Source organism: Monodelphis domestica, chromosome 3 (assembly GCF_027887165.1).
Source record: "Monodelphis domestica isolate mMonDom1 chromosome 3, mMonDom1.pri, whole genome shotgun sequence".
Lineage (NCBI taxonomy): Eukaryota > Metazoa > Chordata > Mammalia > Didelphimorphia > Didelphidae > Monodelphis > Monodelphis domestica.
This window is the reverse complement of record NC_077229.1, coordinates 13703518-13717039: the sequence shown is the minus strand read 5'-3', so window position 1 is coordinate 13717039 and position 13522 is coordinate 13703518. Positions and strand designations below refer to the sequence as shown.

The 13522-nt window shown below is 59.3% G+C and overlaps 2 protein-coding genes across 9 annotated transcripts in view; one reads left to right on the top strand and one right to left on the bottom strand.

The window, feature by feature from the left end:
- MZT2B (mitotic spindle organizing protein 2B) lies at positions 1-7611 on the bottom strand. 5 transcript variants are annotated; one of them, XM_056821335.1, is made up of 4 exons: positions 7161-7611; positions 4002-4156; positions 3278-3451; positions 1-271 (listed from the first exon to the last, which is right to left on the bottom strand). In XM_056821335.1, the coding sequence occupies exons 2-4, from the start codon at positions 4102-4104 to the stop codon at positions 129-131; spliced, it is 420 nt and encodes a 139-aa protein (XP_056677313.1). In that variant the 5' UTR covers positions 4105-4156; positions 7161-7611; the 3' UTR covers positions 1-128. The 5 variants fall into 5 exon arrangements, with proteins under 5 accessions (XP_056677313.1, XP_007490860.1, XP_007490861.1 ...); XM_007490798.3 differs by lacking the exon at positions 7161-7611 and adding an exon at positions 5477-7154; XM_007490799.3 differs by lacking the exon at positions 7161-7611 and adding an exon at positions 5477-7153 and having other exon boundaries at positions 3320-3451.
- Positions 7612-7667: 56 nt separating this feature from the next.
- SMPD4 (sphingomyelin phosphodiesterase 4) overlaps positions 7668-13522 on the top strand; it is a 38804-nt gene continuing 32949 nt past the window's right edge. For 2 of the 4 annotated variants that reach the window (XR_008917256.1, XM_056821315.1), the window contains exons 1-2: positions 7939-8067; positions 11520-11606. Coding sequence is in view for 3 of the 4 variants with exons in the window: in XM_056821315.1 (XP_056677293.1) it covers positions 11568-11606 (39 nt within the window). In the remaining variant the exon portion in view is untranslated. Of the gene's footprint in view, positions 8068-10827; positions 10926-11519; positions 11607-13522 lie in introns of all 4 variants that reach the window. The other 2 variants (XM_056821316.1, XM_056821314.1) reach the window with 2 other exon arrangements.

The following is a 13522-nucleotide window of genomic DNA, read 5'->3' as shown; positions in this document are numbered from 1 at the left end:
TCGATTTCAAAACATGGTTTATTATGGGTGGGAGGAAACGCCTGGCCGAGGCCCCCCTCCTGCCCAGAGCTGCCCCGCACGTGCTGCCACTCAGCTCCTGTTCCTGCTCTGGCGTTCCTGGTGGCCCCTCAGCTGCTGCTCCGAGTGGGGCTCTTCCCGGCGCCGCCCCCCTTGGGCAGCCTGCTGGCACTGGGCTGCCTGGGCCCCCGCTGGCTCGCTCCCTCTCGGCCTCCACGCTCCCCCAGCACCGGGCCGCTGCTCTTGTTTCTCCCTGGGGGACACGAGACATTCCATCAGGGCCGGCCGCTCCCGCCCAGCCTGTCCCCCCGCCCAGCCCGGGACGATTTCACGGAAGCCAGCGGAGACGGCACAGACACAAGCTCTCAGAAGCAGCAGCAGCAGCAGACATTCCGGGGCTCCAGGCGGGCCCCAAGGCCGGACATGCGTGCAGAGGGACCAGCGAGTGTTTTTGTGGTGGAAAGACAGTGCTGCCCAGCCGAGAGGGTGCATCAGACTGCGGGGCCCCGAGAGGACAGATCAGACTGGGGGGCCTCAAGAGGGTGCATCAGACTGGGGGGGCTGAGAGGGCAGATCAGACTGAGGGGTCTCAAGAGGGTGCATCAGACTGGGGGGCCCCCGAGAGGGTAGATCAGACTGGGGAGGCCCCAAGAGGCAGATCAGACTGGGGGGCCCCGAGAGGGTAGATCAGACTGGGGGGCCCCAAGAGGGTGCATCAGACTGGGGGGGACTGAGAGGGCAGATCAGACTGGGGAGGCCCCAAGAGGACAGATCAGACTGGGGGGCCCCGAGAGGGTAGATCAGACTGGGGGGCCCCAAGAGGCAGATCAGACTGGGGGGCCCCGAGAGGGTAGATCAGACTGGGGGGCCCCAAGAGGGTGCATCAGACTGGGGGGGACTGAGAGGGCAGATCAGACTGGGGAGGCCCCAAGAGGCAGATCAGACTGGGGGGCCCCCGAGAGGGTAGATCAGACTGGGGGGCCCCAAGAGGGTGCATCAGACTGGGGGGGACTGAGAGGGCAGATCAGACTGGGGAGGCCCCAAGAGGACAGATCAGACTGGGGGGCCCCAAGAGGGTGCGTCAGACTGGGGGGGGGCTGAGAGGGCAGATCAGATTGGTGGGGGCTGAGAGGGCAGATCAGATTGGTGGGGGCTGAGAGGGCAGATCAGATTGGTGGGGGCTGAGAGGGCAGATCAGATTGGTGGGGGCTGAGAGGGCAGATCAGATTGGTGGGGGCTGAGAGGGCAGATCAGATTGGTGGGGGCTGAGAGGGCGCGTCAGACTGGGGGGGGCTGAGAGGGCAGATCAGATTGGTGGGGGCTGAGAGGGCGCGTCAGACTGGGGGGGGCCCGAGAAGGCAGCTCAGAGCAGCGGGGAGCCCTGGCCCAGCTGTCCCTCCAACTCTGAGGAAGCAGATGGGGGGGGGGGAGCCCTGGCTGGGCTGTCCCCCTGTCCCTGAGGCTCCCACCAGCCCTTCCATCCAGGCCACAAAAACACTGTCCCCGTTGGGTCATGCACTCGCCTACTCACAGAAGCAGGAAAAGCGGGCCAGAAGGAGCGAGCACGCAGTCTGCCTAGCGCAGCCCACCAGCCTCACCTGAACAGGATCTAGCCCAGCCTGTCCTGCCTGGAGCCTGGATTCCCTCCCAGAGGGCTCTCTGCCCCTACATGAAGACTGTGACAGGGAGCTCACTACCTCTCGAGGCTGCGTGTCACAAGGCTTTCCCTGGATTCTTGGGGTCAGACAACCCTATCTCACACGCACACACTAGGGGCGGCTGGCAGCGTGTCTCCCGGCCCATTAGCCCGTTAGCCCGTCCTGCCGAGGTTCCGCTCCTTCCTCCAGAAGGCCGTCCTGGCCTCTGGTCACTAACTAGGGGCCGCGGCTTGTTTCTCGGGCTCACATTCAGACGCCGCCTTCCAAATGTCTCTGCCTGTCAAGCCCCCTTCACGGAGGCGGACGATTCCTCCCCGGGATGATGAGGGGCCCCGACAGCACTCCTGTCCTGGTGGGGGCGCACGTGCTCCAGGAAGGCCCCCGGCTCTGGGCTGCAAATGAGCCTCGGCCTCGGGCCTCCCTGGACAGGGCTCGGAGGTCCAGCCGGCCAGCCGGCCCCGGCGTCCAGAGCTCCCACAGGGAACGCAAGGGAAGAGCTGGAGGTGGGGGCTGGGAGGCCACTCCCGGGTCTCCCAGCATCCTTTGTGCCTGGGCCAGTTCTCTAGACCGCTGCCACGCTGCTTCCCCCAGTGCTCTCTCGCCCTCCCCTGGGCCAGGTGGGCAGTCTTCGGGGCTACCCAGGCCAAAGATGGCCTCCTGCCAGCAGGCCGCCCCCGGACAAGAGAACTGGTCCGGACCATCTGTAAGACCGTTCCTGGTCGGGAAGGGGTGCCGGATCGCAGACCCCCCCTAATAACGCATTTATCGGGCCTCTGATGGGGCGTTCTGTGGAGCTGGAGGGGGCGAGTGAAGCCTGAAGGCGAAGCCCCCGAGGGGTGCCCGCTACTCTCCCGGCTCTGGCTGCCTTTGCCCCCCGCCCTGATCCCCCTTCCCAGATGGGCTCCTGCCGTCCCTCCACGCTCCCCTCATCGTCTGCCCCCGCTTCTCGTCCCTCGGCACCCCTGATTCTCCAGCCTCCTGCCCAAGACACGTCCCCAGCCCTGCGAGGCCTCCTGGTCCCGGTCTGCAGAATCCTACTCCTTCCTTCCAGCCTCAACATCACCTCCTCCAGGAAGCCTCCCGAGTCCAGGCTTTCCCTTTCTTCGCAGCCCCTTCCCCCCCACTTCTTCCCACTCCCTTTAGCGCTCGCCCCACACCCACGGGCTAACACAGACACGTGACGGCAGGGGCAGCGAAGCGGCACGCGGGACAGCGCCCGGCCTGGACCAGCCTCAGACACGTCCTAGGGGGGCCCTGGGCAAGTCACCTCTCCCTGTTGGCCTCAGTTTCCTCAATCTGTCAAACAGGCTGGAGAAAGAACTGGTGAGCCACTGCGGGATCTTTGCCGCGTGGCCGGCCAGGCCTTCCCCAGCTTCCTCTGCCCTCCGAATGGCTACTGCTCCCTGGAGACGGAGCGGCTGGCCCTCGGCTCCCGCCCGGCTCGGCCTCCTTCCTCCCTAGGCCCGAGCCCCAGCTCCTGGGCACCCCGGGCGTCCCGCGGCCTCCCTCCCTCTGCGGAGGGCTCCCCCTTACATCCAGCCCGTCAGGTGCTCCTGGAGGCCGCCAGCACCAACCCCAGTAAAGAAACTAGTGAACGCGACCTGCGAAAGGAGAGAGCAGGCAGCAAGAAAACTGGAAGGAACCTGGGGCCCTGTGACAGAGAGGCGAGCAAACGGCGGCCGTCTGGGTGGCGGCAGCGGCGGCTGGGCGCGGAGGCCGGAGGGACGAGAGAAAGGAGGCCGCCGCGCTGTTCTTGGCACACACAAGGGAGTCCTCTGGAGTCGGAGAGACACAAAGAGCAGACAGGGCCCGTCAGTGGAGGAGGCAGCCTTCTCGCCCCTTCCCGGAGCCCGCGGGGGCACAGCGGCCGCCCTCCTCTAGAAGCGCTTCCGGGGTAAGGCCGGCCGGCCCCTTTGGGTGTGGCTCTGCGGCCTCCCCAATCCCAGGCCAGCGGGGCCGCACACTCACCTCCGCGTGCCCTGCACTTCACAAGACAAGGTAGGAGACAGGGCGCAGGGGGGCTTCCGGGCCGGGGGAGACCCTGCTGGGCCCTGAGGCCACCTTCTCGGGCACGTGCCCCCCGGGGCCGGGAGTTGGGACCTCTGCATGAGGCCCGGCCCGGAGGGCGGCCCCCTCCCCCGGGCACAGCTGCGTCAGGACGTCGCCCACGAGGGACTCGCCGGCTCTCCGAGGCCCGCTGCCCCCCGAGACGCAGGGTCCCCCCCAAAGAGCGCCGGGCCGGCTGGAGAAGGGCTCTCGGGCCAGGCCAGACGCCCGAGGTCCCCCCAGCCCCGGCTCGAACCCCTTCCTAAACCCCGTTCTGACCTCTGGCGTCAGGCAAGGCGGACGGGGGCAGAGCGGCCGGCACGCTCTCGAGCCCGGGAGGGTCCAGGGCCAGCCGCTGCCCCGCACACATGGACTTGAGCATCTGGAAGACGGCCAGCGGGGCCACGTTCAGCTTCAGCAAGTCCACCAGGATCCTGTGGGGAGGAGCTGCCGTGAGCCTCTGCCCTCCTCCCGGGCCCCCTGCCTGGCTTCCTCTGCCGCCCCGCCGGGCCCTGGCAGCGGGCTAAGCGACCAGGAAGGGTCCGAGACCGCCCGCCTCACCTCCCGGCCCGAGCCTGCTACTTGGCACCTGGCAGGAGCTTAGAGCGGGTTGTGGCGCGGCCGCCCCGGCACCTCCCCTGGGGGGAGGACGGGCACGTCTGCCGGGGAGCAGCGGGCCGGGCTGTAGCCGGGAGCCGGTGGTTCTGGAGAGGTGCCCCGCCTCAGTTTCCCTGTCTGTCAGACTGCCCTTCGCTCTGAGGCCTGTTGTCACGGGGGGCCCTCGAGGCTCCCCACCTGCCTGGCTGCTGGCCCAGATGCCGCGGGGGTCACAAGCTGGCTCAGTGGAGGAGCTGCCAGGCCTGCAGGCAGGAGGACCTTCCCGGCTGGGTGCTCCTGGACGTGTCACCTCACCCTGTTGGCCCCGGCCTTGCCTGTCTGTCTTAGCCTTGTCATGAAGGCGGAAAGCAAAGGTCTGGGGAAAACCAATCTTACTAGCATTTTACCGCATTGTTCTATTTGGCCTTCGTGGGCGGTAGGGGCTCGTACTGTGCCACTTTACTGTTGAGGAAGCTGAAGCAGAGGGAAGGGAAGTGACTTGTCCAGGGTCACACAGCTAGGAAGTCGGGATTTGAACTCGAGGCCTTCCTGTTCTTGAGTGCAGGGACTGTCTACAAATTCTCTGCACTGCAGGGCTTAGTACAGGGTCTCAGGAAATGCTTGGGCCTCGGGGCTGCCCCAGGGCACTCCACCAGCAGCAGGGGCCGGCTGGAGGCCAGGCTTCCCCTAGCAGCAGAGCGGCACTTAGGAGCAGCTCCTGCCCGCGCCACACAGGGAATGCCCCAGGCTGCCAGGCTGGCATTCTGCGGAAATGAAGGCCGCTGGACAGGCGCCCCAAGGTCTGGGTTCCAATCCCACTTTTGGACAGACGCAGAGCAGCTCCGCGCGAGCAAGGAGGCGCCTCCAGGAAGAGCTGAGCTCAGGGGCCACAGAGCGGGGCCTACCGTCTTACCGATGGGGAAACGGAGGCCCCGCCCCGGCTCCCCAGCCTTCTGCTCGACCCTCTCCCCACGCCCCCGCCGCGTCTGGCTCGGGGCCCCAAGGCTTCCTCTGTTAGTGACTCCACGGCACCTCCGGGAGTGCGCAGTCTTTCTGCCTCCTCCATCCTTCCCTCGGACCCGGTGTCTGCCTCCTGCGGTTCCTCCCCCCCCCCCCCCCGCCCAGCCCTGCCCCCTCCCTCCCCCGCCCCGATTCACTTGAAAACGTCAGGGTCGATGGCTCCGCCGGCCGCCAGGGCGAGCTCGTACAGCTCCGTTTCCTCGGCGTTCAGCACCTTCTTCCGACGCAGCGCTAGCTTCTGGAGCGCAGCCTCTAGTCCCGGGGCCTGCCCGCCCACCCCGGGGCCTCCCCCGGCCCCAGCTCCGGGACCTGCTGCACCCCCACCCCCGGCCGCCGCAGCCGCCGCAGCCGCCGCAGCCATCCCAGCCGGCTTGCTTCGACCCGCCGCAGGGAGCCCAGGGAGCCTGAGCTACGCCCCGTACTGCCGAAGATCCGCCCCCAAACCCGGCTGCGCCCAATCTAGAGACGGTTAGGCTGAGTCCGTCATGGGGAGGTCCCGCCTCCAGTCTAGGCCCCGCCTCTCAAGGAGTTAGACCGCGTCAGTCACATCGATGCCCCACCCCCTAGAGACCGCCAGACTGCGTCGGAGTCGTAGAAGCTCGGTCCCCAGAAGTCTTAGGCAGCGTTCGTCTAGGAGAGGCCCCGCCCCCTCACCCGGCTCCACCCCCTAGAGCTCGCTAGTCCTGCGTCAATCTCTCAAAGGCCCGCCTCCAGCCTCTGGGCCTGCCCGCTAGTTCTCTCAGCCACGGCGGAGACTTTCCGTCCGGCCACCCGCACGTCAGCTCAGAGCAGCCTAGTTCCCGCCCAGTCCCGGGCCCATCCGCAGATATCCATTCAGAAGCAAGCTCTTGAGCACTTCTCAGGGGCTAGAAAGACTAAAGCGCAGCAAGGCTCGTTCAGCCTGGCTTGGACTTTTTCCCCGACGAGGAACTCACTACCTAGAGGGTGCAGAGGAAAAGTGGCAGCCTGAATAATAGCAGCCGGCATTTCTCTTGCACCCTAATGTCTGCAGGGCGCTTAATTCGCTGCTTCTCGCCCGCCTGCAGGAATGAAGCGAGATTGAAAAAAGAGGAGGGCACTCTTGAAGCCCGGCCTTAGAACAGGCCCCCTCCTGGCCACGTCACTTAATCTGTCCGCCGGGGTTTCTGCTTTGTGAAGTGGAGAGACTCACTCCTCCCACTTCTGAGGGCTCACGTGACAGAATATTCTTAAAGCCGACTAGCCTCGACACCCTTTCGTTCCTAGCTCTACTTCTATTCCGGAGTCAATTTACACACATTGATTGCTCCTGCGAGCATTTCTTTTTCATACTCTATTCATTTCCATATAAGGGGCGTGGATGGGGGGGAGGTCCGGGTCTCCGGATCGATTTCCGGCTCTTTGCATTTTCCTTAGGCTGAAGGCGCGTCTGGTTCATGGGAAAGTGAGCCAAGAATCCTCTTCTTGCCGCCGCAGCCACCTCCGTTCCCTCTAGTTGGGGAGGGCTTGGGAGTTTGGAGGAACCACCTCCTAATTAGCTATTGACCACTTAGAGCCGTTTCGGGATGTTCCCGGGAAGAGCCGGAGAACGAGGTCCCGAGAGGTACCTGGGCCAGGGCGGGGCCGGGCGGGGCCGGGCGGGGCCGGGCGAGAGACTGCCTCTGGAGAATTTCAATCTCTGGCCTCCGGTACTGTTAGGATGAGGGATGGGATAAGACCACAAAAGGGAACGTGTCTCCCCTAAGGCTTCCAAGTCTAATCCGGGAACGACATGGCCGCCATCGCTACAGGAGAGATAACAACCCACTTCCAGGAGCTCCGAAAGCACCTAAATGCACTCACACGTCTAGCCCCTCTGCTCCCACTACCGTCAAACACTGTGGATTTCCTATTTCCTTCTTGAACTGAGACAAAGGAGAGGTCCAGGTCGAGAGGTATGAGAGATTAGGGAGAGTGCTGTGTCCTACTGGAACGGGAGGGGGGTCCTAGAGAGTCCCAGATCTGACATCTGGCAGCTGCGTCAAATCACTTGACTTTCCCCTGTGGCGCCAGACGCTTGGTAACCTTAACACCTTTTACAGGCTCCCCCAGAGCGGGGATGGGCACGGCTTGAGCAAAGGCACGGAGACTGGAGAGGGCAGGAGGAGAATGTGAGATGAGGCTCAAAAGGAGCAGGGGAACGGCTGGGGGCCTTGAATGCCAGACTAAGCCCCACCCTCAGCTCCGCCCCACCCCGCCCCTTTATTGTTTCACTGACTCCTCCCAGAGCCCGTCCTATGAGGTAGGCGGGGGACGGCTCCGTGAAGGGTAATATTTGGGTAGGGGAAGAAATCGCGGCGAGGCTCGCTTCAGAATAGCAGCTCCGTCCTAGCTCCGCGCCTCGGAGTTCGGGAACCCCTTCAAGGAGGATGGAGACCCACAGACCTGGAGGCGCGCCTGCGCACTAAGCCACTGATCCCCTTTCCCTGTTCCCGCTCGCAAGCGGCGCGCCACTGCGCAAGCTTGAGGTGGGAGAGGGCGGAGACAGAGCGAGAATCCCCACGCTTGCAGGGGCCGCCGTTTGCGCATGCGCTCTTCGCTGGCGCAGACTCAGTGTGAGACCGTTCTCTTCCAGCCGTCCCAAGGGGCGGAGTCTGACGCGCAGGATGATGACGCCAGCGCTGACGCTAGCGCCAGCGACTGCGACCAGGGCTTCTTGGGATGGCGGCTGGGACTGGCGGCAAAGAGACCCCGGCAGCAGGGCCTGCAGGTGAGCCAACCTGGAGCCTGACCCTCGGTCTGAGGGTCCCACCAGGGTCCCCTCTTCTGATAGGCTGCGACTCCTCACCCCCACTCCTAATGTGGGGGCCCCCGCCCTTATTATGAGGGGGCGACTCCTGTCCCCCTACTATGAGGCACCTGAGCCCCGTCCCCAGGCGGTCACCCCGCACCCATTCCCCGGGGTCTCCTCTTGTTAGGGCTCCCGAGCCCCTTCACCCCAGTTCTGAGGCATGGGGGAAGGCCGGGGCGGGCCTTGACTTCCATTGTGAGGAGCCTCTTTCCTCTGAGTCAGGCCATGACTCCCGTCCCTAGGAGTCTAAAACCACCCCCTCTCATTTCCCCAATTCATAGGGGCCATGACCCCCCCCTTTTCTAGTCCTGAGACAGGGACCCCGCCCTCTTTCCAGGTGGAGCCTTTCCCTCACCTGTGAGGATTCTCACCGCCCCCTCCTCATTCCTTCAATTTTTAAGGACCTTGATCCCGCCCCACCCCTTTCGGGGGCATGAGGTCAACCATTCCTGAGGAGCTTTTGCACCTTTGCTCATGAGAGGCGCAAATGTTATCTCCTCCATTCCCTGGGGGACCAGAATGCCCCATGAACCCCAACAACCTCCCCATCCTGCAGAATTCCCAAGCCATCTTGCTCAGAGGAGCCATCCTTGGAAATGAACTGCCTTTGTGGCCCCGTGGGGTGTCCCACTCTCCCTAGCAGTCACTGTTGGAAGGAGTCCTTCAAAACCCCCTTGCTTTTCTAGGTCTAGATTCTACCTCTTGGATCTGACCATTCTGAATGATCAGAGCCACTTTAGACTGGTTGGTAGTCTCGAAGGTGGGAGGGTCACCTGTCAGTAATTATGTTGAAGGGAGGGGTGGGCTTCAGGGTGTTGGGTCCCTCCCAACCACTGCATAACAGCTTTTAACAACTCCCTGCTGAGACGGATAGGGGGGGTGGGGGCTCAAAATCACTGGCACAAAAGTCCTGAGCCTCCCCTCTGGGCATGAGTGGACTGAGCTATATATTGACTGACTGTTCCTGGCAGCCTTAGGACTAGAAGGGACCTTGGGGATCTTCTTATTTAACCTGCCTTCAAATCCTGCAGCCCCAGGCCTTCTGTGGCCATGTTATGCCACATTACTATTGCCCATGCTGTAGAAGTAGGGCAGGTACATTTGTAGTCCCTAGACTGACAGCTTTTAGAATTTGGAAGAAGCCCTTTACAAACATTTCCAAAGATCTGGCATTTTCTGGTGTGGCTCCTCCCTTCCTCCCTGATGCTAAGGGTGGGTCTTCATGAGTTGCTGTGGACCTGGACAGCCTCTCTGAGAATTTTGAAGATCCTTTCCAAAGGCTATTTAGCCAGACAGGTCGTGTAGGACCTGGCACCATGCTGTGAGGATATAAGATCACTTCTATACATGATAACCTAGTATGTTGAGGGAGGACATCTGTGGAGAAGCCACCAAATCACTTCTGCTTTTTCACCAACTGAGTGATTATTAAATAAGCTATGTGAAAGGCCCCATGCTGGGCCAGGAGGGAGATGGCAAAGGCTTGTTATCTTGGAAGGGATGAGATGTGGACATATGTGAGTGTAAGGGCATGTATTTATATACATGTATATAAGATCGGTCATTCAGAGCTCATGGAGAAGACCACAGGGGATGGATTAGATGAAAGACTGAAGAAGTCCTTGTGGGACATGTGATATTTGAACTAGGCCTTGAATTGAATAATGGATTGAATTTGCAGAGGCAGATTTTTGATTCACAATTCTATCCCTTTTCTATCCTTTAGGGACCCACTGATAGCCCTGCAGCCATGGGGAATGGGTCTGTCTGAAGTTCCTTAGTGGGATGGAGAAGGGGGGGTGTAGCTGAACGGTTAGGCCTTTGTATGTGGCTGCCTAACTGCCTAAAGTAAAGTCCAGCCTTTACTCACTAGTGGGCTTGATTGTTAAACTAAATTCATATCCCTCTTTGGGCCCTTGGTATCAGGCTCTTCTACCTGGGCTTAGACTTTGCCTCTCCTTTGAACCCTGTTGATTCTGGTAGCAGCAGCTTAGCATTCAGGCACTTCTGTCTGTCCGTCCCCTGGGCTCAACACTATGTTGGCCTTTGCCCAGCCTGACTTAGCTATAGCTTCTGGACCCCTTCTGATCAGGGTCTTCCCTGCTCCCTAGCTAGAAAAGCTTCAGTCAGTCCCATGATGAGGGACAGTGTTAGGGAGCTAGTTCAGGGTCAAAAATAATGTTGAGAATTGTGGAGCCAGACCTCATGGTGTGCTGTAAACTGGGATAGATCCTTGTCCCAGTATTCCTAGCAGCAAAAAACTAGTGGAGGTAAAAGTGCTCTCCGAGGGCCCTCACCTGAAACGGGGATCTCTAGCAATCATAACTGTGAGTCCATTTGAAGATGTCCATTGATGGATACTTTTGACATTTTCTGGGGCAGCTTAGATTTGAAGCTTTTCTTTCTATTGAACCCACATCTGCAACATCTACCATAGTGTCTCATCCTGCTCCCTGTAGCCATGCAAAATTAGTTCAATTTGCCTTCAAAGACCTGAAGACTGTCCATATGCCCTTCCTGAACCACTTTTTTCTGTCAGTCCATCTAGTTTTCAGTCATGTCCAACTTTTCCTGATACCATTTGGGATTTTTTTTGGCAGAGATGCTGGAGCGGTTTGCCCTTTTCTTCTCTTTATAGCCCAAAGAGAATTTCACTCTGAACCTCTGCCTTTTCCACAGTTTCCCCTGTCTGTCCATTAACTGCTGCCCTTGAGGTCCCTCATGGTTGGCCTTGAAGAGAAGGAAGAATCACTTCTTTAGCAGGGAGTTATACAGTGGTATGTGTGTGTGGTGCAGTAGCATGGAAGGGAAGTTTTATATGAGGAAGAAGGGGTCTGGAAGGAGAGGGAACTGGTGGCAAATGGCCTCTGTTTTTTTGGATAAAAGAGGAGACAAGGCTTTCAACTGACGGGTTAGTGGGGCGGTATAGGGTTGGGGGTAGGGGAGGCTCCTGTGTGTTTGTCCTCTCCCTGTGGCCTTGACCTCCCATCCCTACCCTCATGATGTACTTATACATAAAGCTGGGTTTTCAGGGAAATGACTAATGCTGTATGCCAGTCAGTGAATTGATTCATATTTATTAAATGCCTGTTCTGTGCCAGGCACTGTGCCAGTAAAGGAGTGACTGCTTTCTAACAGGAATGAGGGGAGACAGCTGACAGGACCACAGTGGAGAGATCAGTTCAGATTAGGCACTTTCTAGCTAAGTCAGCTGAGCTGTCTGCCTCTGTTTCCTCATCTGTAAGATGGGAAGAATAAAAGGTCACTGGCCTTCCAGGGTTGTTGGGAGTTCTGCTGAGTTCAGATTTGCTCTTTCGTTGCTTCCTTTTACTATTATCTTCTAACCTTGTGCCTCTCTTGATTTCCCACAGTACCCCCCTAAGAAGACAGAAGTTTTAGACAGTCCTCGGGAAGTTGTTATGGCTCTTCCCCACGTGCAGCCGCCAAGTTTCTTACTGGTAAGTAAGCCCTTGAGGGAAGGGGTCTTGTATGTAGGTAGTGATGGGACATCACAAAGGACCCCTGAGCTGGGATGACTTGACTGGATTTGGGGAGCCCCCTCCAAGCCTCCATTGACTCATTTTCAAGATGGGCCCTTGATGCGCATTTGTAGGCTTCTGTGAGGCTCTGTCAAGCCAATGGGTACACATTCTTACAAACTTCTGGCAGCACAATATATGATGCCAAGTAATGTAAGACCACCGCTTTAGAGTTGGAAGTGACTAATCCCAATGAACCCTGGACACAGAGGCCACCCGGCTAGAAGAGTGGAAGAGCCAGGCTCTGAACGTGGCTCCTCCAGCCCTAGGCCCAGGACTCTTTCTACTGTACCACACTTGTCTAACTAGCCTTGTGCTCCAAAGTGCCACCAGTTCCTTGCGATTCATATCCTCTGGTTTTCTGATGCCCAGGGATACATTAGAAGATAGTGTGATGGAGCAGAAGGAACTTTGGGCCAGGAGGCAGCAGATTTGGTCCTACCTGTTATTAGTTATGTAATCTGGGCCCTCAGTCTCCTCCTGTACAAAATCGGAATCAGCCTAGTCCTTGCCCTAGCTCTTCAGAGGTCAGGGGAGAGAATCAGCTACAGCATTGGGTTTAAGTTGCTTTCTAGTCCCCAAGCACTCCAGGCCTCTGAGTTTGGTCAAGTGAGAGGGCCTTAGAGATGAAGAGAGAGGGAAGCCCAGGGAGGAGAAAGCACCTGGCCTCAGGCGGGTCACTTGGGGGTGAGTGTTAGAAGCCAGCCACTTCTTTTTGTTTTCTCAGAAGAGAAAAAGAGAGAGAGAAGTTCTGATTCATCCCAGTACAACAGTGATCCTGGGATCTTGAGGGCTACACCAGTGGGTGGCAGGTTTTACCAGGCTAGAGGGGTTTTGAACAAGGCCCAGGGACCCCCTGCCTGTTTGCCCTCTGAGCACCTGCCCAGGCTGGCTGCCCACTAACAAACGTTTGCTTCTAAGGACTGTGTGCTGAATTAGAGTGGTCTTGATCCACATTAGGGTGATGGGATGCACGAAATCTTGAGGGTGTCTTAGGGAGCAGTTTGAGCAGCAACAGAGCGTGCCTTGGAGGAAGGGACACTGGATTTTAGTGTCACAGTGTCTGTGCTGGAGTTGCTAACCCTCTTGGAGGCCTGGTTCCCTCTTAAGTATGTTGAAGAAGGAAAGGGACTGCTTCCACTGACCAGCTGTACCTCCTAGCAATTTGCTGTCCGTCCTCCAGGACTAGGCTAACAGGACCCCTCTGTCTCCCTCCCAGGCCATCCCAAAGGTCTGAGAAGCCAAAGCTTTTGGGTGGCTCCAGAGAGTAGCCCTCTTGGGCTGAGGCCTAGAGTGTTCTCACCCAGATCATGCGTCTTATTGGACTTGAGCTGGAAGGAATGTTGGGATTCATCTAGTCTCCCCACCTTGTTTTCCTGAGGAGGAGGGCTTGGGGGAGCGCTGCCGAGGGGAAGATTTGACCAGGCTTTCTGACTTGTCCTGAGGGGTTACCACTCTTTCCATGCTGTCCCATGTTTCCTTCTTGTGAGAATTTGGAAGTTCTGTGTGTATCTTCCTTGCATTATCTGAGCTGATCTCAGCACAGGGTCTGTCTGAGGGGCAGAAAAAAAGTCCTCAGCTCTGGGGCAGGGCCCTTTCTCATCCAGGCATGTCCTAGAGTGAGAGCAAGGAAGGAGCTTGGGGTCTGTCGATTCCTGCCTCTTGCTTTATAGAGGAGGAAACTGAGGCCAGGGTTACCACCTAGGGTGGGATCGGACCCGTGCGCTGTGCTCTCAGCCCCCTGCCAGGCTTTGTCTCCGCAGAGAGGTCCTTGGCCAGAAGGCGGGAGGCTGAGGCAGAGCTGCAGCCTTCTTGCCTCCAGCTTGCCCCAAGGA